General features: G+C 48.2%; 1 protein-coding gene across 1 annotated transcript in view; it reads left to right on the top strand.

Moving 5' to 3' along the window:
- IQCA1 (IQ motif containing with AAA domain 1) overlaps nt 1–22,097 on the top strand; it is a 191,040-nt gene that overhangs the window by 80,176 nt on the left and 88,767 nt on the right. Inside the window, exons 8-9 of the mRNA XM_043462063.1 lie at nt 4,817–4,939; nt 16,105–16,180. Of these exons, the coding sequence (XP_043317998.1) occupies nt 4,817–4,939; nt 16,105–16,180 (199 nt within the window). The remainder of the gene's footprint in view (nt 1–4,816; nt 4,940–16,104; nt 16,181–22,097) is intronic.

Here is a 22,097-nt window from a genome sequence, read left to right as displayed (position 1 = left end):
GCACTTTGGGAAACCAGTTTGTCAGTTTCTTAAAAGTTAAATACAAATTCACCAAATAACTCAGCAGTTCTGTTCCACTCTCAGGACTTAATCCAAGAGGGATGAAAACATATGTCCACACACAAAAAATGTACATAAATATTCATAGAAGCATTGCTCATAATAGCCAAATGTTTGAAACAGCCTAAATTTCCATCAGTTGGTGAATGGGTAGGTGAGATGTGGAATAGCCATGCAACGGAATGGTACTCAGCAATAAAAAAGGAACAAACAAAAGGAAAAAGCCGAAGAAACGGGAGTGGCAGAGGATGAGATGGTTGGATGGAGTCACCAACTCAGTGGACATGAATCTGAGCAAGCTCCAGGAGATAATGAAGGACAGGGAAGCCTGGCGAGCTGCAGTCCGTGGGAATGCAAAGAGCTGGACAAGACTTAGCAGTTGAACAACAACAACAACACAACTTGGGTGAACTTCAAAAGCTTGATGAACCTTGAAAGAAGCCAGACACGAGGGACCACACGGTGTATGATTCCGTTTATAGGAAATGTCCAAAAAGAGTAAATCCATGGAAGCAGAAAGTAGGTTAGTGCTGGAGAAGAAGGGCAGGAGAGGGAAACAATTAAAGGACACAAGGAAATCATAGTGGAATGATGAGATGTGTTAAAACTGATTTACGGTGATGGTTGCACAATGTGATAAACTCACTAAAAATGATTGACTTGACCACATGGAATGGGTAAATGTAAAGAATGTAAAATACGGCTCAATAAAATCGGACCTGTGTCTTCAGAAAGAAAACAGGCAGCAAGCCAGATTCAGACCCCTCGATGTCCCAAACACAATGGCTGACTTTACAGGCACTAAAGTGCATCTCTAATTCTGGGAGATTTTACGATAGTTGAAGAACACAAGCCAAATAAATTCAACGTTGGCACTTACACGAAAAACTGAAACAGCTACGATGACATGCTATTTTTCACCCGTTCAGCTGGCAAACACAAGCACTGTGTCAGTGAGCATGTGGGAAAGCGTGAAGTTGCCCGCATCGCTGGCGGAAGTGTGAATTAGCAGAAACCGGTGGGGGCAGTTTGACAATCTTGTACATGCATGTGATCCAGCATTTCTCCTCCTAGGAATTATCCAGAAGATATGCTCACACACTTGCAAGATGACATTTGCATGCGTTGATCCCTGGCAGCTTTGTGGGTAATAGCAAAAGATTGGAGATAACCTTGACTTCTGTTGGGAGGAGAATGGTCAAATAAGTTATGAATAGGGAGGAAACGTTTCACTACATGCTTGTTTGTAATTTCTGAAGTGTGGATGGTGTTAATATTTTATCTTTTGAAAATAATAAACTGGGTAAGGATCTAGGTGAAACAAACAATTGATGCAGTGAAGTGTATGCTTCACGATAAGGATTTTATCCTCTTTTCAGATACATATATTTATATTATATATTTTATACATATATATTATATATGTTTCTGAAAGTTTCCAAACTTCCAAAGGCCAAAACATGTCCATTTTCCATAAGCGCACCAGAGCATGAAGGTCCTGGCAGCCATGGTTTGGTTCTATGAGTCGAGGTGAGTCTGACCCCCAAGGAAAATATTGCTATTCTGACAACAAGGGACTTTCAATCCTGTCTAACGACATCCTTTTTATTACCAAATAGTGTACACCACACATATGTCACCTCTCACCTCCCTACACCACCTGCCTGAGCCTCCCCTACCCAGGATCTTCACCAGAGCCTTGGGAGGTGGGTGAGCCTCAGGAGGATGTGGACTTGGACATGGGACTACATTTTTTTTTTTAAGTCCAGGTGGTGCCTGAATATCCTACTTTGTTCATGATAAAGCTGTTATGAACACTTTTAAAGGTGTGAATTAAGCTCCTAAAAACAACATAGCTACGAATTCAAAAATGCAATATTAGAAAATAAACCTCAGCATTTCAGTAAATCACACTAAGGCATAATCAGTGTACATTTGATCCCAGGAGAATGCTTTAGCACAGCACACTAGGGGTAAAATGATATTAGCCCTTTTTAAATTTTATTTATTTATTCAGCATCGTTTAGTCACTAAATCATGTCTGACTCTTCTGAGACGCCATGGACTGTAGCCCTCCAGGCTCCTCTGTTCATGGGATTCTCCAGGCAAGAATACTGGAAATGGGTTGCCATTTCCTTCTCCAGGGGATCATCCCCACCCAGGGATTGAACCCACATCTCCTGCATTGCAAGCGAATTCTTTACCACTGAGCCAGCAGTGATTCACTTGGCTACACTGGGTCTTCATTGCTGCTCGGGCTTTTCTCTAGTTTAGGCGGGCGAGCCGGGGCTACTCTGAGGTTGTGTGCATGGGGTCCTCATTGCACTGGCTTCTCTTCTTGTGGAGCACAGGCTCTAGAGAGCATGGGCTCCAGTAGTTGGGGCGCATGGACTTATTTGCCCTGCAGCTTGTGGGATCTTCCCAGATCAGGGAGCAGTGTCTCCTGCATTGGCAGGCAGAGCCTTAACCCCTGGACCACTGGGCCACCAAGGAAGTCTAATATTAGTACTTTTTTATTTGCTCTCCGAAAGTAACCACTGGACTGAATTTGGCATATGTCATTCTCTTATATTTCTTATCCTTCCAGTTCAGTTCAGTGGCTCAGTCGTGTCCGATTCTTTGCGACCCCATGGACTGCAGCATGCCAGGCCTCCTTGTCCATCACCAACTCCCAGAGCTTGCTCATACTCATGTCTGTTGAGTCAGTGATGCCATCCAACTATCTCATCCTCTCTCATCCCCTTCTCCTCCTGCCCTCAATCTCTCCCAGCATCGGGGTCTTTTCAAATGAGTTAGCTCTTCGCATCAGGTGGCCAAAATATTCGGGTTTCAACCTCAGCATCAGTCCTTCCAGTGAATATTCAGGACTGATTTCCTTTAGGAAGGACTGGTTGGATCTCGTTGCAGTCCAAGGGACTCTCAAGAGTCTTCTCCAACACCACACTTCAAAAGCATCAATTCTTCGGTGCTCAGCTTTCTTTATGGTCCAACTCTCACACCCATACACGACTGCTGGCAAAACCATTGCTTTGACTAGACGGACCTTTGTTGGCAAAGTAATGTCTCTGCTATTTAATATGCTGTCTAGGTTTGTTACAGCTTTTCTTCCAAGGAGCTTGCGTCTTTGAATTTCATGGCTGCAGTCACCATCTGCAGTGATTTTGGAGCCCAAGAAAATAAAGCCTGCCACTGTTTCCATTGTTTCCCCATCTCTTACACTTTTAACCACACACATATGTGTCCTGAAACAGTGAATTATTATTTTTTTCATTTGTTTAACATTGCATTTCACACTGAAGGCTAAATGTTTAACTACGGTTCGGCATCTTGCCTCTTTACTTTTTACATTATGCAGGTCGTCCCGATTTGCACCTGTTTGAATCCCAGCTCAAGCCACTTACTAGTTGTGTGTCCTGGAGCATGGGGCTGATCGCTCTGTGCCCCAGTTCCCTCATCGATAAAACAGGTTGATCACAGCTCCCAGTAAACGTGCTTGGCAGTAAATGAGCTCCCCTTGTGAAGCTCTTAGAACCGTGCCTGGCGATTGTAGTGCTCCAGGTGGAAGTGCTGATTCCGTTTTAAGGCGGAGGAAACTGAGCCTCTCAGAGGTGCTGCGGCTTGTCTCAGTCACGTGATCAGTGATGAGCAAAGCCCGAGGGTCCAACAGGGTATGTGTCCCATCAGGGTCTCCGTTCTACCTCCCAGAAGTCACAGCAAGTGAGCACTCAGTGACTATTTATCACATTGAATGGAATTACGTGAGGGGTTTTTGCCTTCCCAGATGGCACTAGTGGTAAAGAACCCACCTAGCCAATGCAGGAGATGCAAGACACTCAGGTTCGATCCCTGGGTTGGGAAGATCCCCTGGAGAAGTGAATGGCAACCCACTCCAGTGTTCTTGCCTGGAGAATCCCATGGACAGAGGAGCCTGGCGGGCTACAGACCATGGGATCATAAAGAGTCAGACACGACTGAAGCGATTTAGCACATGTGGCATTTTTTACAAACTTCCACTAATTCTCCAGTGATGCTAATCCTATGTGAACTAGGTGTTTTTAATCAATATTGTATTCCTTAAAAATTATTTTATTTTATAAAAATTATTGTTTTATTGTTATTTTATTTATTTATTTTGGGGTCATGCTGCTCTACATGTGGGATCTTAGGTCTCCAACCAGGGCCCCCTGCATTGGAAGCTTGCAGTCCTAACCACTGGACCACCGGGGAAGTTCTTAACCAATATTTTAAATTTTTAGAATAAGTGGGTTTTTGTAGGAAATACAAATTAAATCAGAGGTGAAAGAAACCAGCTCCGAGAAGAGATGTATGGAGTCTAGGCAAGGAACACAGGAGCTCTTGGCTGGGATTTAGGGAAGAGGTGTGGGCAAGCCTGGAGCAGGCTGCAGCTGAGATGCTAATGAAGCTGAGAACACCCCCCCCCCACCCCACTCCCGGTGTCGGTGGGACCCCTGGGAATCAGAGCAGCTCTGAACTGGCAGGGAACTAGATTCAGAAATGTCCAGCCTCTCTCTCCACCTGCCATCTGAGACCCCACTGCTGCCTCTGCTGATGAATCCAGCCAGAGGCAGAGGGCAGGCAGAGTGGAGAGGCCAGGGGGCTGGTTCTGCAGGGTTCGGAGCCGAGCAGAGACGGGAGGGACCCTGACCCACTCGAACACTTCCTTCCAGACCGGAAAGATAATCCTTGTCTTAATCCGACTCTCTTAAAGTGCTGTGATGATTTTGGTTTTTTGCAGGTTCTTGACGATATTCTTGCAAGCCAAGATGAAGAGGAGAAAATCAAAAAGAAGAAAAAGGAAAAGAAACAAAAAAAGGAAAAGAAAGAAAAGGAAACAAAAGAGACAAAGGAAAAAAATAAGGTATTTGGAGTTTTAGAAAAATGGGGAGCTTTCTTTTTCCCTGTTTTGCTTTGAATCCTTGCAATAATCTGAAGTCTGTTGAGACTACAGTCACTCATTTCCTTGGAAACCATTCTATCCCCCAGCTGTTTTTCGGTTTTTTTAAAATGTTGGTCGACAGTCAGTTGTCATCTTTTCTATGACTTGTAAATACCTATTAGGCTGAGGAGTGGTTTCAACAACTCAGATACCTCACATAAGTCACATATGTGATCGCTCTGAATGTTCATTCCTCAAGACAGATGATCCCACTCATCCTTGCTCAAGGGTAGAGATAAGGAAAATTTCTTGGCACACCAAGTGACCACTACAAAGTCAAAACAATCCTGTCTACTTCCTCCAAAGTGTATTCATTCCCATTTATCACTTCATGTTGACGTCTCAGACCTGTTTTTAACAGGACTTGTTTCTTAATCCCCAAAGGAAAGCAGAGTTCAGAGTCACTGCGGGCCAGGCCTGCCCTGTGTGGTGGGGTTGCTGGGTGGTGGGCGGGCAGGCAGGTGCTACGTCCTGGGCATGATTGGAGGGGTCTTTACCCTCTGGTACATGGAGAGGCCCCTTCCAGGGAGATGGTTCTCTCCAACATAGACTCCTTCTTTGGGACATAAAATTCCAGCTGGAAGGTAACACCATCCGAAAACCTGAATGTGTGTGCTGTAGCCTTTTGCCCAGACAGATCCTACGTCACAGCTGACCAAAAGCCCAACCTAAATCAGAGCGGATCCTGAAAGGTTATGTCCCTCCATGACTCTGTCCAGAGGCAGAGAGCCAGCTCTAACTCAGGTAGCCAAGGCCACGCTCCTCATATTCCCAGAGACAGGCTCCCCCTGGCCGTCAGACTCTCGAATTTCTCTGTGGGGGAGGCAGCTTGCTGGGTGTGGTGGATGGCGCCTGGGAACTCGGGAGGCATCACGGTGAGGTGATGTCATCAGGGTGTGTCATCAAGGAGTGACTGGACCCAGGAGGCCAAAGTTGTGAGCAAGGGAGAGTATCAAACAGGAACATCCGAAGTCCAGGAAAACGCAAGGAATCGCGATGGTGATAAGAGCTAGCATCTTGTTTAGAATTCCTCGGAGTGGGGCTTCCCTGGTGGTGGCCCAGTGGTTGGGACTCCACCTACCAATGCAGGGGGCGTGGCTTTGATCCCGGGTACCAGAGGATCCCACATGCTGCGGGGCAATTAAACCCGTGCTCCACCGCTACTGAGTTGTCCATCTAGAGACCGTCCTCTGCAGCAGGAGACACCTGCACAGGGCAGCGAAAAGTAGCCCCTACTCGCCACAACTAGAGAAAGCCCAGCAGTGAAGACCCAGCTAAGCCAATAAATAAATAAATTCCTGGGCTTGATTGCGGCTGACACAGCAGGCGGGGGCTCGCCCCCTGCACGAGATGAACGGGAATCTCGCAGCTGCCCCCACTGCCCTGTCCCTCTCTAACCCTGGTCCTCTGTTGCTCACTGCATGGACAAGAGAAGAAAGACCCCCCTTCCTCCTCTCCCTGGTCTCCCCCTTCTCCACTGAAGTGGATGCTGAATGCATGCCACCCCTGAAACGCCCCCTCAGGACCAAGGGGCTCCATCCCCAGCTACAGAATGGGGCGCTGATCCCTCACACTCAGTCCCTCCCCAGCAACTATTCAGGGTCTAAGGTGGGTGCTTGAAGTGCGGTTATCCACCCCGCACGGGGCAGCTGCCTTCAAGGATAGTCACCTTAGGGCGGTCCCTGGCAGTCTTGTGGTTTAAGAATCTGTGTTTCCACTGCAAGGGGGCACAGGTCTGATCCCTGGTTAGGGAACTAAGATCCCACAGGCCGTGAGGTGCTGCCAGAAGTTAATTAATTAAATGAAGAAATACAATCATCTTTAAAAAAAAAAAAAAAAAAGGATAAGATAGGGTATAGAGACCCAGCCTCTCGCTGCCCAGGACAACTCTGAAGGGTTCTCCCGGCCCCCGTGCACCCTGTGGGATCAACTACTAATTTCTCATGATCGCATCCCAGTTCAGCCCCACCTCTGCCCCATTCAGCACCCCCTGCCCCGTTCAGCGCCCCCTCTGCCCCGTTCAGCCCCCCTGCCCCGTTCAGCCCCCCTCTGCCCCGTTCAACCCCTTCTGCTCTGTTCAGCCCCCCCTGCCCCGTTCAGCGCCCCCCTGCCCCGTTCAGCGCCCCCCTGCCTAGTTCAGCCCCCCTTTGCCCAGTTCAGCCCCCCTTTGCCCAGGGCTGCTGCTCTCCCTCCCTCCCTCTTGGGGGACGTTCCCAAAAAACAACCCACTCGTCTTCCGTCTTGTTTCCAGGGAACCCCACCCACGGGACCAGCTATTGCCTTATCTCATGGGCTTACAGAACTTTAAACCTTGTTCCCGGTGTGATATTTTGGAAAGGGTCTGTTTTCCCATTATAGAGATTAGCTGATATATTCAGATGTTTTTGTCTGAGATCTTTGCCAAGTTTTCTGATTATATTTGTGGGGCTGGCGATTGATAGATGACCAAGTGTTAGAACAAAATTCAAAAGAACAAGCTTACAGCTCTGCCCCTGTGGGTAGGGGTGAGTTCACACCCGTGTGAGTTCAACAAAGCTAGTTGCCTCTGTCTGCTGCCTTTTACCCTCTAACCAGGATGAACAATAATAGATATTTTTTCTATGGGTCAAAATGCTAATTTCCACATAAAACTTTGAATAGCTGGTCTCAGGTATGCTTCCTGTTATGCTTTAGGAATGATTTCAGAATAAGATTTTTTAAAGTCAATGGAAAAGATAATCCAATCCCTAAGAAACATACCAACATCATATAAATGTGCCAAGGCTTCTTAGAGATTAACATTTCCTATTTTAATGATCATATTCTCACTTTGTAGACCTGTACTTTTCATATAAATTCATGTCTAAGTAATTCTGAAAGATTATCCCCATCATATGCAACTACATCATAAATGCTGAAATACTCAAACTTTGCTTTTTTTGTCCAAAACCATTCATCATTAAGTGACTCTTTAATAGCTAGTTAATAAAATACTGTCATTCAACAAAGACCAGATTGTGTAGCTGATAATTTCAGATTTTTATGGAACAAGCTTCACTAACAGCGAATTTTAATTTGCAAGTGTCAAACTCACCCATGCATATTTAGAAGAAGAGATGCTTAGAATAAAATTGAAATTCTTCCAATTGTCCCTGTTCCCTATTAGGCACCGCTTCAAAATTATCTTGCCAAGTGGGGGAGGATTTTAAAAATTAACTGTATCAAGTGAGCTCTCTTTTTGGTTGTTTTGTTTTTTTTATTTTTTAGACTGAGTTAGAATTTGGGGGGTACAGGCAGATCAGTAGGGCAGTAACTGGTCTTTTGGGTGGGGTTCCCTGGAAACACTGAGGGGGAGGTTGTGAGGGTGGTTTATTCAGAACATCCCCAGAAAGGGAAGGAGGGAGAGAGAGACACAGCAATGGTTAGAAAGGGAACTAAAGAAGGCAGAGAGGGAGCCGGACTGACAGGGGGAGCCGGACTGACAGAGGGGGAGCCGGGCGGGGCAGAGGGGGAACTGGACTGGGATGTGTGTGCAAAGGAGCAGAACTATGCCGAGCATAGCCGTTGGGAGGGGCCTGGAGAGTGAGTGGATCTGAAGGCTGGCCGGGGGTGGCATTCTAGGCAATATCCAAGCCACAGACCCTGAGGACAAGTTCAGAGCACAGGTAACGGGAGGCCGGGGAGGGTGTGTGATGTGTGGAGCCCACGGAGGCTGCGGCAGGCAATGAATGAGGACTCGGGGCCGGGCAGAGCCTTCTGCTGAGAGGTGGGTGGATGGTCGTATCCGGGGTGCTACTGACTTGAGTAGATCTGAACTGAGCCCAGCAAGTTGCAGTCTAAGGTCCATGCTTTGTGGCCGTGCCGTGGGAGGGGCTGGGCGTGGAGAAGGGATTGATTGAGGCAGCGAAGTCAGTTAGGCCCAGGGTGGGAGCAGCAGTGAGACCAGCAGAGGGGTGACTACAAGGCCTGGTCCCACCCAAGGACAGGTGTGGGCTCGGGGTGGCGGGGTGGTCCGAGTCTGAAGTTTGCGTCCAGCCTCACGGGACATGATGCATTTAAAATCAAACGTCGTTCATGAAGTTGAAAGAGAAGCAAGTGGGTTTTGTTGATCTTGTGGATTTTTTTTCCCTGAGAACGTGATGGAGGACAGGGCAGGCGCTGCTGGTGGTGGAAAGAGCTGGGCTTTTACAGTCAGCAGTGCAGCAGCCCACCTGTCCGGCTCAGAGACCACCCCCCCCACCCCTTTGTGACAGCATCTCCTTCCTGGGACCACCTCTAACCTGCAGGACCGTGACCCTCGCACAGGGCCTCTCCTCTTGACCCCAGAGCAGCGGGGAAGAGCTCCTGTAGGCACCCCATCAACCAAGAATCTCAGGATGAGTGAATGTCTCTGTGGTGTCTTTGAGATGGTTGAACGCTGAGACGATTGGAAGAAGTTTTGGAGCGTGAACTTGTAGGTTTCAGTGTCCCTCCTTGGATTTCCAATTTATTTGGGGCTTCATAGCATGAGTTAGGGGCATTGTGGTAGTTCTCTGTAACTGTAGACAAGAGCACCTTAAATTAAAATAACTTGAACTAGCAATCCTATATTCATTTGATCAGCTCACCAAGAAACTTTGCAAACATATTCATGTTCAAATTATGGAAGTTCTCTATTCTTTTCCTGAATCCACCCGGGGATCCTCAACACGAAGATGGTGAAGAACAGAAGGAAATAGATGGATCCAGGCATTTTCTTCTTTAGGGACTGGTGGGCTTCCAAAAATTAGTCTCTCATCCATAGGCAAGAAAGTGGAAATCTACCTAAGTGTCATACCTGATACAAAAACTAGCTCAAGATGTATCATGGACTTTAACATGAAACAATAAAACCTGTAAATAAAAACCTTGGGGAAAAAATCTTCAGAATCTGGGGCTAAAGAGTTCTGAGACCTAACATCAAAAGCGTGACTCATAAAAGATAAATTTGATTTCATCAAAATATTAATAGCAGTTTTTATGTTCTGTAAAGACCCAGTAAAGAGGCTGAAAAGATAGGCTATAGACTAGGAGAAAATTATTTTCATATTATTTATCTGGCAAAGAATTTGTATCTAGAATACATAAAGAATTCTCAAAATTCAACAGTAAGAAAACAAACAGGTCTTTATTAGGGATCTTTGGTTTTAAACTGGCTTCCCTGGTGGCTCAGATGGTATATTAAAAAAAAAAAAAAAAAAAATCTTCCTGCAATGCAGTAGACCCGGGTTTGATCCCTGGGTTGGGAAGATCCCCTGGAGAAGGAAATGGCAACCCACTCCAGTATTCTTGCCCAGAGAATCACATGAAGAGAGGAGCCTGGTTGGCTACGGTCCATGGAGTTGCAACAAGTTGGACACGACTGAGCAACTAACACACAGAGGTGTTCAGGCTTACAGATGAGGAGATCCCCTTAAAGGGGGACCTTGATAGAGGAAAATGGTGGTGCCTCAAGGGCATTTTCTGCAGACCAATAGCAATCTTTGCAAATATGCTTTCAATATCAGCGTAATTTCATTTGCCTCTCTCTGGACCTCATGTTGGCTTTGGAAGAGAAAACACAGGAAAAAATCACTCTGCAGTTCATCCTCACAGCTCTTGTCTTCTCTTTGTTATTTTTCAGTGTTCCATATGTTCAACCATTTGGAACTCTTTTCCTTATATATATATATTTTTCCCCCCTCTTGGCCGCGCTGCACAACATGTGGGATCTTAGTTCCCCCACCAGGGATGGAACCCACACCCCTTGCATTGGAAGCCCAGAGTCTTAACCACAACCACCAGGGAAGTCCCTGGAACTATCTTCAATGGTTTTGTCCTATTCCTAACACACAGTCTCACAAATACTGGAGATTCTTATCTATGTTTCCTCCAGCCATAAACAGATTTGGCTTAGTGTTAATTCTTCTGGGAAGATCCTTGGACCTGACTCTATGCAATTTGATTAGTTTGAAAGCTATTGTCTGTCTACAGTGCCCCCAGGCCACTTCTGGACTGATTTTTCACTCTTGCATCTAAAAGTGGATTATAATTTCACCCTCAGTTCAGTGAGAAGTCATCAGCCTCTTCCCCATCAGAGCGACCTCACTCCCATCCCCAGGACACAGATCCTGAGGTACCCTTCAGATAATCTGAAAGCCATAAGTGATCAGTCTGACATTTGGGCTTATATGTTAGCAGATATATGCCTAGATGCATACCCCCATCTAAAAAGCCTAACAGATGTGGCCCCACCTGAATTTAACCCCTTTCCACTGATCTGAGATTAAAAGACTCTTACTCCTTGGAAGAAAAGCTGTGACAAACCTAGACAACGTATTAAAAAGCAGAGACATCACTTTGCCAACAAAGGTGTGTATGGTCAAAGCTATGATTTTTCCAGTAGTCATGTACAGATGTGAGTGTGTGTGTTAGTCACTCAGTCATGTCCGACACTTGTGACGCTATGGACTATAGCCCGCCAGGCTCCTGTGTCCATGGAATTCTCTAGGCAAGAATACTGGAATGGGTTGCCATTCACTTCTTCAGGGGATCTTCCCTGCCCAGGGATTTAACCCAGGTCTCCCACACTGTAGGTAGATTCTTTACCATCTGAGTAACTAGGGAAGCCCAACGGATGTGAGAGTTGGACCATAAAGAAGGCTGAGCACCGAAGAATTGATGCTTTCTAATTTGTGGTGCTGGAGTAGATTCTTGAAAGTCCCTTGACAGCAAGGAGATAAGTCCATCCTAAAGGAAATCAACCCTGAATATTCATTGGAAGGACTGATGCTGAAGCTGCAATACTTCGGCCACCTGATGCAAAGAGCCAACTCATTGGAAAAGACCCTGATGCAGGAAAAGATTGAGAGCAAGAGAAGAAGCGGACAGCAGAGGAAGAGATGGCTGAATGGCATCACCGACTCAGTGGACATGAACTTGAGCAAACTCCAGGAGATAGTGAAGGATGAGGAAGCCTGGTGTGCTGCAGTTCATGGGGTGGCAAAGAGTCAAACACAACTGAGTGACTGAACAATGACTAGTCTGAGAATCCCGGTGTAGGAGAACTCTGAGGCAGGCCCCAGAGCTGGAGCCTAAAGGGTCCTTGGCATCCCAGCACCTAGAAATTTCCCCACGCGGTAGGTGCTCAGGAAATGTTTACAGGTGAATAAGATAAGGTCATAAAGTTGGTAAACAAGCCAAAAAAATCAAAACAAACAAACACAAAATGCAGTTCAGTGGCACCAAATAAAGGAATAGAAATTAAAAGTAAATGCTTTGTTTCACCTACTCAGCTGGCACAACTATTATATCACTATGATTATGCTGTAACAGACAGACATCGCCAATATGTACAGAAAAGGAAAAAGAAAAATGAAGGGTTCATTGGATAAAAGTGATGGTGAGGAAGCAGTTTATTTCCTTTGATTTTTAAAAATTTTATCCCATTGTTGCCATTGTGTTCTTGGCAAAATAAATGAGCATTTTTGCAAAACATGCAACATGGCTCTGCTGTCAGCTTGCCAGCCCCCGCTCCCCGGATGTCCCTCACGGGTGTTTGCACAGAGCAGATCCTCCGTGATGTCTACAAGATTTCTGAATGAGTGGGAAGGCTGGGTGTATCTCAGATCCTGTTTCTTCTTGTGACCCACAGGGTCTGTGGGTGGCAACAGCAGCCCACTTAGGTCCGCTGATGAGACGGAGTCAGGCACGTGGGGGACACATGACGGAGAGTCCTGGCCGGCACAGGCTGGAGCTGGGAGCTGCAAGACCCATGTCCATGGGGACCAGCTCCCCTGTGCACCCCCTTCTCTACAGAAGGCCATGTGATGGCTGGGACCCATGTTCCCACCTTGCTGCTCGCTGGCCAGTCCAGCTGTGTGTCCCTGCCCCAGGGCAGAGGGAGTCAGCATGGCTGGCCAGAACCAGCCTGGTGCTGGTTCTTTATAGGGTACAAGCATCAGCAAGATGGGATCCCCCTCCATGGGGGCCCCACAGCCCGAGAGAGCAGGAAAGTCAGGCACACAAATAGCCGGTCATCTACACGGAGAGGCAGGCGCCGGGAAGGATAAGCAGCCTCATGGGCAGGCTGCTCCCTGAGAGGCAGGCCTCTCTCATGAGAACTCTCCCCAGTCACTTGGCTGAGCTGGGAGTTGTGGCCGAGAACTTTCCATCAGAGAGGGACGTTGGTCAAGGTGGGCACCCTGATGATGCAAGTGGACTTGTGTGACCCCTTCACAGTGAAAGATTCAGGGAAAAAAGCAATGACTTTGGAGTTGAAGTGGGAAAACCTCCTCGTGGCATTTCTCTCTCGCAGTAATTATCAAAAGGGGAAGTGTTCAAAACAGCAGCCAAAGGCAAAGATCCATCCAGTAAACTATTGACCAAAGAAAGAGCCATCTCTAAAAAGGAAGGCGGAAATGTTCCATGTGTCTTCACTCTGGTTAAGAGGTGTCTCCCGAGTTGCCCAGTTACATCATCACTGTGTGAAACATCATGGGAACCGCTAGCGCCGCGGTCATTCTGTGCAATCGGGATCAGGTGTTTTCCCAAAACCGGTCCTGCAGTGTTTTGCTTCCCTTGAGAACTTGATATTTATTATAGAAATAAAGCTGTACAAATAAAGCTATAAATCTCATTTTTATTTACATGTGTGAAACACCTATTTAGGAAACAGGCTTGGTGCTGGTTCTTTATAGGGTCCAAGCATCAGCAAGATGGGATTCTCCTCCACGAGGGCCCCAGAGCCCGAGAGAGCAGGAAAGTCAGGCACACAAATAGCCGGTCATCTACACGGGGAGGCAGGCGCCAGAAAGGATAAGCAAATCCCACTGAGCCGCAGAGGGTCCTGTCTACCTGGGAGAATCCAGGACAGCTTCACAGGGGAGGGGACATTGGCCTCGGGCCTAAGGGGGATTTCCCGCAGAAGAAGATGGGAAAGTGAATCCTGGTCAGGGGGCGGGGGGGGGGAGGCGCAGCCCTCACCCCCTCCAGCCTCATCCCGCCCTCCAGCCAGAGTCATGGCCTGACGAGCAGATGCAGAAATGTCGGACTTCTCCTGGGACCCCCGGTGGCCACCCTACTCCCAGACCAAGGTCACGCTCTCTGAAGGTCATGGCTCATGGGCCTTGCAAGGTCCGTCCCTGCTCTGTCTCCCAGCCTCCTGTCTGTCTAGATGCTCGCCCCGTCCCCTACACCCTGCCTTACTGATTTCCAGCTACCCAAAGCAGCCCAGCCTCCCAGCTCAGACCCCCATGGACTGACTGGTCCCTCTGTGAAAAGTGCTTCTGCAGCTGTGCTCCCTTCCCTGGAGTAGCACTCCTCCTCCTTCCCCATTCCCTTCCTTCCTCCCCCTCCTCCCCCTCCCCTCCCCCTCCCCTTCCTCCCCCTCCTCCCCCTCCCCTCCCCTCCTCTTCCCCCATCCCCCCTGTCCCCTTCCCTGTCCTCGTCTTCCTCCCCTTCCTCCCGTCCCGTCCTCCCCAAATACAGACTGATCTGAGTCTCCCAAAAAAAAAGGGCAACAATACAACAACACGCGGGTCAGTAACGCATTGACTCTAAAAATACTAAAGATCCACAAATGCTTATTGACCCCTGGAGAGAGAGAAGGATGTACATCTCTGAGAAGACTAGTCAGTTATTTTAGGTGCCCCTCCGCCCATGAATCATTCTTTCCTCCAAGGACACGCCTTCATCCAGCACTGTCACTTTCTTGTTTCTCTGGCTGATTCTTCTCAGAGGACCGGGTGTCCTGGGCAGGCACGGGTGGGTCTCCTGCCCCAGTGAGAGCTGTGACCTCCTGTGGGTCCTGAAAGGTGCGTCAGTTGCTCCATAGGCTTGGAGCCCCCAGCATTTCTGGGTCCAGGTTCTCTCCCAGGTTCTGCCAGGCAGATGGCACATTCCGTGAGCTGTGGTTCAGGCAGGTCTTCTGTGACCCCATCCCAAGAAGTGAGGGTCCTCCCAGCAGCCTGGCTCCCTCAGGGGTGCTCTCATCACTCCTGGGAGCTGTCCTTCCTGTATCCTCCTGACAGCCACGTGGAGTCGTGGAGTCGGGGCAGGAGAGTGGGGAGGGAGCCGGTACGAGGGCAGGCGCTGCCCAACCACCAGGGCGTGTGGCCCCAGGGTCCTGGAAGAGAGGGCACGTCCTCTACCCTGACCCACCAGAGCAGCTTGTCCTTTTCTTGCCGCTCCTCCCGCAAGCCACACAGAGAGCTTCAGGTGCTTTGGAAAACTCCCCATGGACATCATGTAGACAAGCATCCTTCCTTTGTCCTTTGTGGGGGGACAAGAACCAGGTCATCGGGCACTTGACACTTCATACAGTGTAAACATGATGGCCCAGAAATGTCAGTTGGGGCTTTGCAAGATCTTGCTGTTCACGGTTGAGAGCAGCCCTGGTGGCGTAGGGCGGGGGGTGTCTCTGCTGTGGATCAGGGCAGGGCCTCTGCCTGCAGAGCTTGGGGTCCCTGCAGCTCTGGCCTGGCTGCTCTGGGTGGCTGAGCTGTCTCTGCAGCGGAGGCCCAGGGCAGGGAGGCCGACAGGACCAGCCTCTAGGCGGGAGGCCGGGACTCCAGCTCAAGCTGGGGCTCAGGACTGGCTTCCTGGCCCGGGGAGGGGACAGGCCAGCAAAGAAAGGAGCAGTCCGCGGCTCCTGCAGAGCCCGACCTGACAGGTAGTGGAGCAGAAGGGAGATGGGGAGCAGCCCCGAAGCTGGGTCACGGCAACATGGCAAAGGGAAGCGGCAGGACTCGGATGGGCGACAGCTCTCGGAGGAAGGAAGGAGCCAGACCTCAGAGGACAGGACCCAGCTCAGGGCTAGTGGGCACCACAGGGAGGTGCCTGAGTCAGGAAGGCCCCTGTGAGCCCGCCGGTGGACCTAAGTCTCAAACCATCCCCGCCCTGGTCAGTGGACACAGCGCCCCCCGCTCAGACCGTCAGCAGGGAAACCGCCCAGGTGGATGGACGAGGGGCCGGACCTTCACCCCACACACCAGGAGCGAACACGTGCTCTGCGCAGTCACCGTCACCACGTGTGTGCGCGCCGTTCCGTGTCTGACCGCAGCAGATAAGCTATGCCTGTCGTTAACGGGTGTGTCATTCTGCTCCACCAGGAAGAAGATGAGATGTGGAAAATGTCACCGAGTGTCTTCCTTCATACGATGGAGGAAGGAAATAACGTCTACAAAGGTCAGTTTACCAGGACGGGTGTGCTGACTGGCGTGTCCTCGTTGGGCAGGCGTCGGTGCCCAGTCGTGAGAGGCTTTTGTTGTGTACTCGCTCAGCCGTGTCTGACTCTGCGTCCCCATGGACTGCAGCACATCTAACTTCCCTGTCCCTCACCGTCTCCTGGAGTTTACTCAAACTCCAGAGGCTGCAAACATGCAGTTCACTACGAAGTCTGTCTGTCTGTCTCGCTTTTAAAATTGCTTTGAGTGGCTTCAAAGCATATAGGTGGTAAAAGAGCAAGATCAGAATATGTCTCAACCTCTGTTCTGTTTTAAACCCTTGAGACGTCAGCTGAACCTTCTCTTCCTTGGAATGAAGGGGAAGAAGGATTTCCCCTGGATTGTTTAAATTAAGAAAATCAGTGCCGTATGTACAGTAAAACGTTGTGATCCTATTAGACTAAGACACGTGCCTGCATGCTGACACCTAATTCTTTTGTCCCATGTTCAGAATGTAATCTGGCTCTTTTGGCAAGTGTATGAACTGGCCTTTGAGATGTTCTCATTAAAATTTACTGGAATGGTTGTCCAATTCCTTTGGTTCCACTCCACCCTCACAATAAATCCCAAAACAGAATGACCTGCCAGGGTGACCCTGGTCATTAGTGCTATTTGGAAACTCCTGAGAAATGCCATAAGGGTGTGAAGTAGAATATTTCCACGCTTGAGTCACGCATGTGGCTCCTTCTTTATCTGGCCTTAGCTGGACTGCAGTGGGACTGTTATTTACTTAATATGTATTTTTAATTGATGCATGGTTTCTACCCCCAGTTAGTTGAGCCTCACCCTTAGCAACTCTATCAGAGTCATGGCAGGTTTGATGGGCTGGCTGCTTCAGTAAAATAAGAATGTCTGTGTCTCTCCTGCAGTTCTCTCGCTCACCACTAGTGGCCAGGGTCCCACTTGGCCAGAGACGCAGAGCTAAGGCAGAAGCACTAAGAAAGGATGACCTCAGAAGGATTTGGCAACTGCTTTAATGGGGGGGGGGGAGAAGGTCAGAGGGTAAATTAACATTGATCAGGCGCCCACGACACGGAAGGCGTGTTTTCACACCCATCTCACTTCTCTTTACAACAACCGGGAAGACATAAACATCACTCAGCCCAGTCAGCAGGTACGGTCGGAGACCTGCCATCATTCAGGCTGAGAATATCAACTCTTCCCTTTTCTTTTCCATTATGGTTTATTACAGGGTGTTGGATGTATCCCCCTCTGCTGTGTACTGTAGGACCTTGTTGTTTATCCATCCTGTATATAATAGTTTGCTCTGCTAATCCCAAACTCCCAATCCAACCCTCCCCCACCCCACCCCCACCCCCCTCTTGGAAACCATACATCTGTTCTTTATGTCTGCGAGTCTGTTTCTCTTTTGAAGATTAGTTCATTTGTGTCATATTTTAGATTCCACATGTAAGTGGTATCATATGGTGTTTGTCTTTCTCCTTCTTACTTCACCTAATATGATGATATCTAGGTCCATCCATGGAGCTGAGAATGGCATTATTTCATTCTTTTTGTGGCTGAGAACTATTCCATTGTACATATGGGACAGATCTTCTTTATCCATTCATCTGTCAGTGGACATTCAGGCTGTTTCCATGTCTTGGCTACTGTAAATAACCCTGCTGTGAACACTGGGATGCATGTATCTTTTCACACTGTAGTTTTGTCCAGATACATGCCCAGGAGTAGGATTGCAGGGTCACACGGCAACTCTATTGCTTCTGTCAAATGCCCACTCGCTTACATACTCCCTCAGCAAATATTGACTGGCTCCGGTGGGCACGTGCAGTGCTCGCCTGGGGGTGCACGGGCGGCCCATGCCATCTGAGGCTCACTACACACCCAGGGGCGGAGCTGGTGGGCGGGTGGGGACAGTGGCACCAGCTGGCTGGCTTCTTAGTCTGGCCACAGCCACTTCCAAGGGACCTGGCCAGGAATCGCGGTAGTCCACGATTCCTGCAGAGTCCAGGCCCGGCTGGAGTGCCCCTGGAAATCAGGGCTAGGCCCCACACAGAAGCTGCCCTTTGTCACAGGACATTATGTCCTGGTCTGCACACACCGTCTCTTGTCTCATATTCTTTGTATCTATCACCAGCCTTCGAGATACCTTCCAGGCCTTTGAACTGTCAGCTCATTTGCTTCTAAACACCCCCCCCCCTTTTCTGGAGCCCTGCTGGCTGTCCTTGGGGCTTCCTGCCTGTCTCTCCTTCATTCTCCTGTTACTCCCTCACCATGTGGAGCCCAGCCTCCAGGGGGTCCTGAGAGTAGCCGCCAGTGCAGAGGGAAGTCTCGGGTGCGAGGTACATCTCAGTAGTGTCTTACACTTGAGAAATGGAGTATTCCTGCCACATCAGTAAACACGGGTGTCACAGCCATCAGCGGTTCCAGCCCTCCAGATGTGAATTTCTGAGCCCTAAGGGCACTCAGGAAGGAGAACAAATGCCTGTTTGGTCTGGCAGCCATGAGGCGGCGGCCACTCCCTACGGTGAGCACCGAGGAACTCAGGATGTGAGACACACAGGACGCCGGCCCCAGAGAGCTGAGATGCATGTGAACGAATGACTTCAGCGAGCCCAGACTCTTGCATCTTCCTGTCCACGGAACAGCGCTAAGTTCCTTAACTCGAGATATCTGGCTTTCTTTAATTCACAAAAATGCTTTTAACATTCAGACTACCTGCCCTTTGTTGGAAGACTTCTTTACATCTCTGTCTCTTTTGCTGTCTCACATATAGGGTCATCATTAACATCTTTCTAAATTCCATGACTGTTTTTTAAATCAGCACACGATCAGGATTTAGAAAGCCTGGCTCCCTTCACCTCTGATCGTAACATCTTGGATGAAGAAAGAAAAGTGGGAGAGCAAAATCCTCCTCTACCTTCACAGGGAGTCAGGCACTTGTGTCAGGAGCTTCTTGATGAGTCAAGAAGCAGATTAGAATCCACATATCCACACTATTGATACCGTGTATAAAATAGACAACTCATGAGAACTTACTTTATGCATGAAACAGGTGACTGATGAGAACATAAATAGACAAAAACAATAGAATGGGAAAGACTAGAGATCTCTTCAAGAAAATGAGAAATACCAAGGGAACATTTCATGCAAAGATGGGCACAATAAAGGACAGAAATGGTATGGACCTAACAGAAGCAGAAGATATTTAGAAGAGGTGGCAAGAATACATAGAAGAAATGTACAAAAAAGATCTTCATGACCCAGACAATGACTATGGTATGATCACTCACCTAGAGCCAGACAACCTAGAATGTGAAGTCAAGTAGGCTTTAGAAAGCATCACTACAAACAAAGCTAGTGGAGGTGATGAAATTCCAGTTGAGCTATTTCAAATCCTGAAAGATGATGCTTTGAAAGTGCTGCACTCAATAAGTCAGCAAATTTGGAAAACTCAGCAGTGGCTGCAGGACTGGAAAAGGTCAATTTTCACTCCAATCCCAAAGAAAGGCAATGCCAAAGAATGCTCAAACTACACACAATTGCACTCATCTCACACGCTAGTAAAGTAATGCTCAAAATTCTCCAAGCCAGGCTTCAGTAATACGTGAACTGTGAACTTCCTGATGTTCAAGCTGGTTTTAGAAAAGGCAGAGGAACCAGAGATCAACTTGCCAACATCCGTTGGATCTTCAAAAAAGCAAAATGGTTCCAGAAAAACATCTATTTCTGCTTTATTGACTATGCCAAAGCCTTTGACTGTGTGGATCACAATAAACTGTGGAAAATTCTGAAAGAGATGGAACTACCAGACCACCTGACCTGCCTCTTGAGAAACCTATATGCAGGTCAGGAAGCAACAGCTAGAACTGGACATGGAACAACAGACTGGTTCCAAATAGGAAAAGGAGTACGTCAAGGCTGTATATTGTCACCCTGCTTATTTAACTTATATGTAGAGTACATCAGGAGAAATACTGGGCTGGAAGAAACACAAGCTGGAATCAAGATTGCTGGGAGAAATATCAATAACCTCAGATATGCAGATGACACCACCTGTATGACAGAAAGTGAAGAAGAACTAAAGAGCCTCTTGATGAAAGTGAAACAGGAGAGTAAAAAAGTTGCCTTAAAGCTCGACTTTCAGAAAACAAAGATCATGACATCCAGTCCCATCACTTCAAGGCAAATAGATGGGGAAACAGTGGAAACAGTGGCTGACTTTATCTTTTTGGGCTCCAAAATCACTGCAGATGGTGATTGCAGCCATGAAATTAAAAGACGCTTACTCCTTGGAAGGAAAGTTATGACCAACCTAGACAGCATATTAAAAAGTAGAGACATTACTTTGTCAACAAAGGTCCATCTAGTCAAGGCTATGGTTTTTCCAGTAGTCATGTATGGATGTTAGAGTTGGACTATAAAGAAGCCTGAGCACCGAAGAATTGATGCTTTTGAACTGTGGTGTTGGAGAAGACTCTTGAGAGTCCCTTGGACTGCAAGAAGATCCAACCAGTCCACCCTAAAGGAGATCAGTCCTGGGTGTTCATTGGAAGGACTGATGCTGAAGCTGAAACTCTTAATACTTTGGCCACCTCATGCGAAGAGCTGACTCATTTGAAAAGACCGTGATGCTGGGAAAGATTGAGGGCAGGAGGAGAAGGGGACGATGGAGGATGAGATGGTTGCATGGCATCACTGACTCAATGGACATGGGTTTGGGTAAACTCTGGGAGTTGGTGATGGACAGGGAGGCCTGGTGTGCTGTGGTTCATGGGGTCACAAAGAGTCAGACACGACTGAGCGACTGAACTGACTGACTATATGTATGAAATAGGTTACTAACGAGCACGTACTGTATGTATGAGATAGGTAACTGATGAGAACGTCCTGTACCGTGCAGGGAACTCTGCTCCATGCTCTGTGATGACCTGAATGTGAAGGAAATCCAAGAAAGAGGGGCTGCGGGAACAGGCCCAGCTGATTCACTTTGCTGTGCAGTAGAAACTAACACAACATTGTAAAACAACTATACTCCAATATAAATTTAAAACTAAATTATTGGAAGAAAAGGCTGGGACTTAAGAAGAAGAAGCAGTATAAGCGTGTTATCTAGATATTAGGAGAGGAATAGAGAAAGAGCCGGAAGAGCCCCCATGAAGCTGGACCTTTGTATCCTCCTCCTCGCGGGCCCCTTGCTCTTCCTCCCACAAGCCACTCACACTCACACCTCTGAGCTGTCATGCCTTCTGTTCCCTTTGCCTGGAATGCTTGTCCCTTCAAGCCTCCCCTGAGACCCAGGTGGGGTGACAATCTCCCGCTTCACCTGTGCCCACCCCAGAGCCGCAGTATTCACCTCCACCTGACTTCCAGGGGTGTGTTTCCATGTCCCCACAGGGGGGCAACAGGTCTACGAGGACTGGGCAGATATGTCAGTCACTCAGTCACATGCAACTGTTTGCGACCACATAGACTGCAGCCCACCAGGCTCCTCTGCCCGGGGTATTTCCCAGGCAAGAATACTGGAATGGGTAGCCATTTCCCTCTCCAGGGGGTCTTCTCCCAATCCAGGGATTGAACCCAGGTCTCCTGCACTGCAGGCAGATTCTTTCCTGTCTGACCCACCAGGGACAGGGCATGAATTTCATAATTTACAAATAAATCTGGTTTATGGATAAATCTGAATCTAGCCAATGCATTTTATTTTTTTTTCATTTATTTTTATTAGTTGGAGGCTAATTACTTTACAATATTGTAGTGGGTTTTGTCATACATTGACATGAATCAGCTATGGAGTTACATGTATTCCCCATCCCGATCCCCCCTCCCACCTCCCTCTCTACCCGATCCCTCTGGGTCTTCCCAGTGCACCAGGCCTGAGGACTTGTCTCATGCATCCCACCTGGGCTGGTGATCTG

The sequence above is a fragment of the Cervus canadensis genome, chromosome 2 (genome assembly GCF_019320065.1).
Source record: "Cervus canadensis isolate Bull #8, Minnesota chromosome 2, ASM1932006v1, whole genome shotgun sequence".
Lineage (NCBI taxonomy): Eukaryota > Metazoa > Chordata > Mammalia > Artiodactyla > Cervidae > Cervus > Cervus canadensis.
This window is presented reverse-complemented; position numbering and strand designations above follow the sequence as displayed.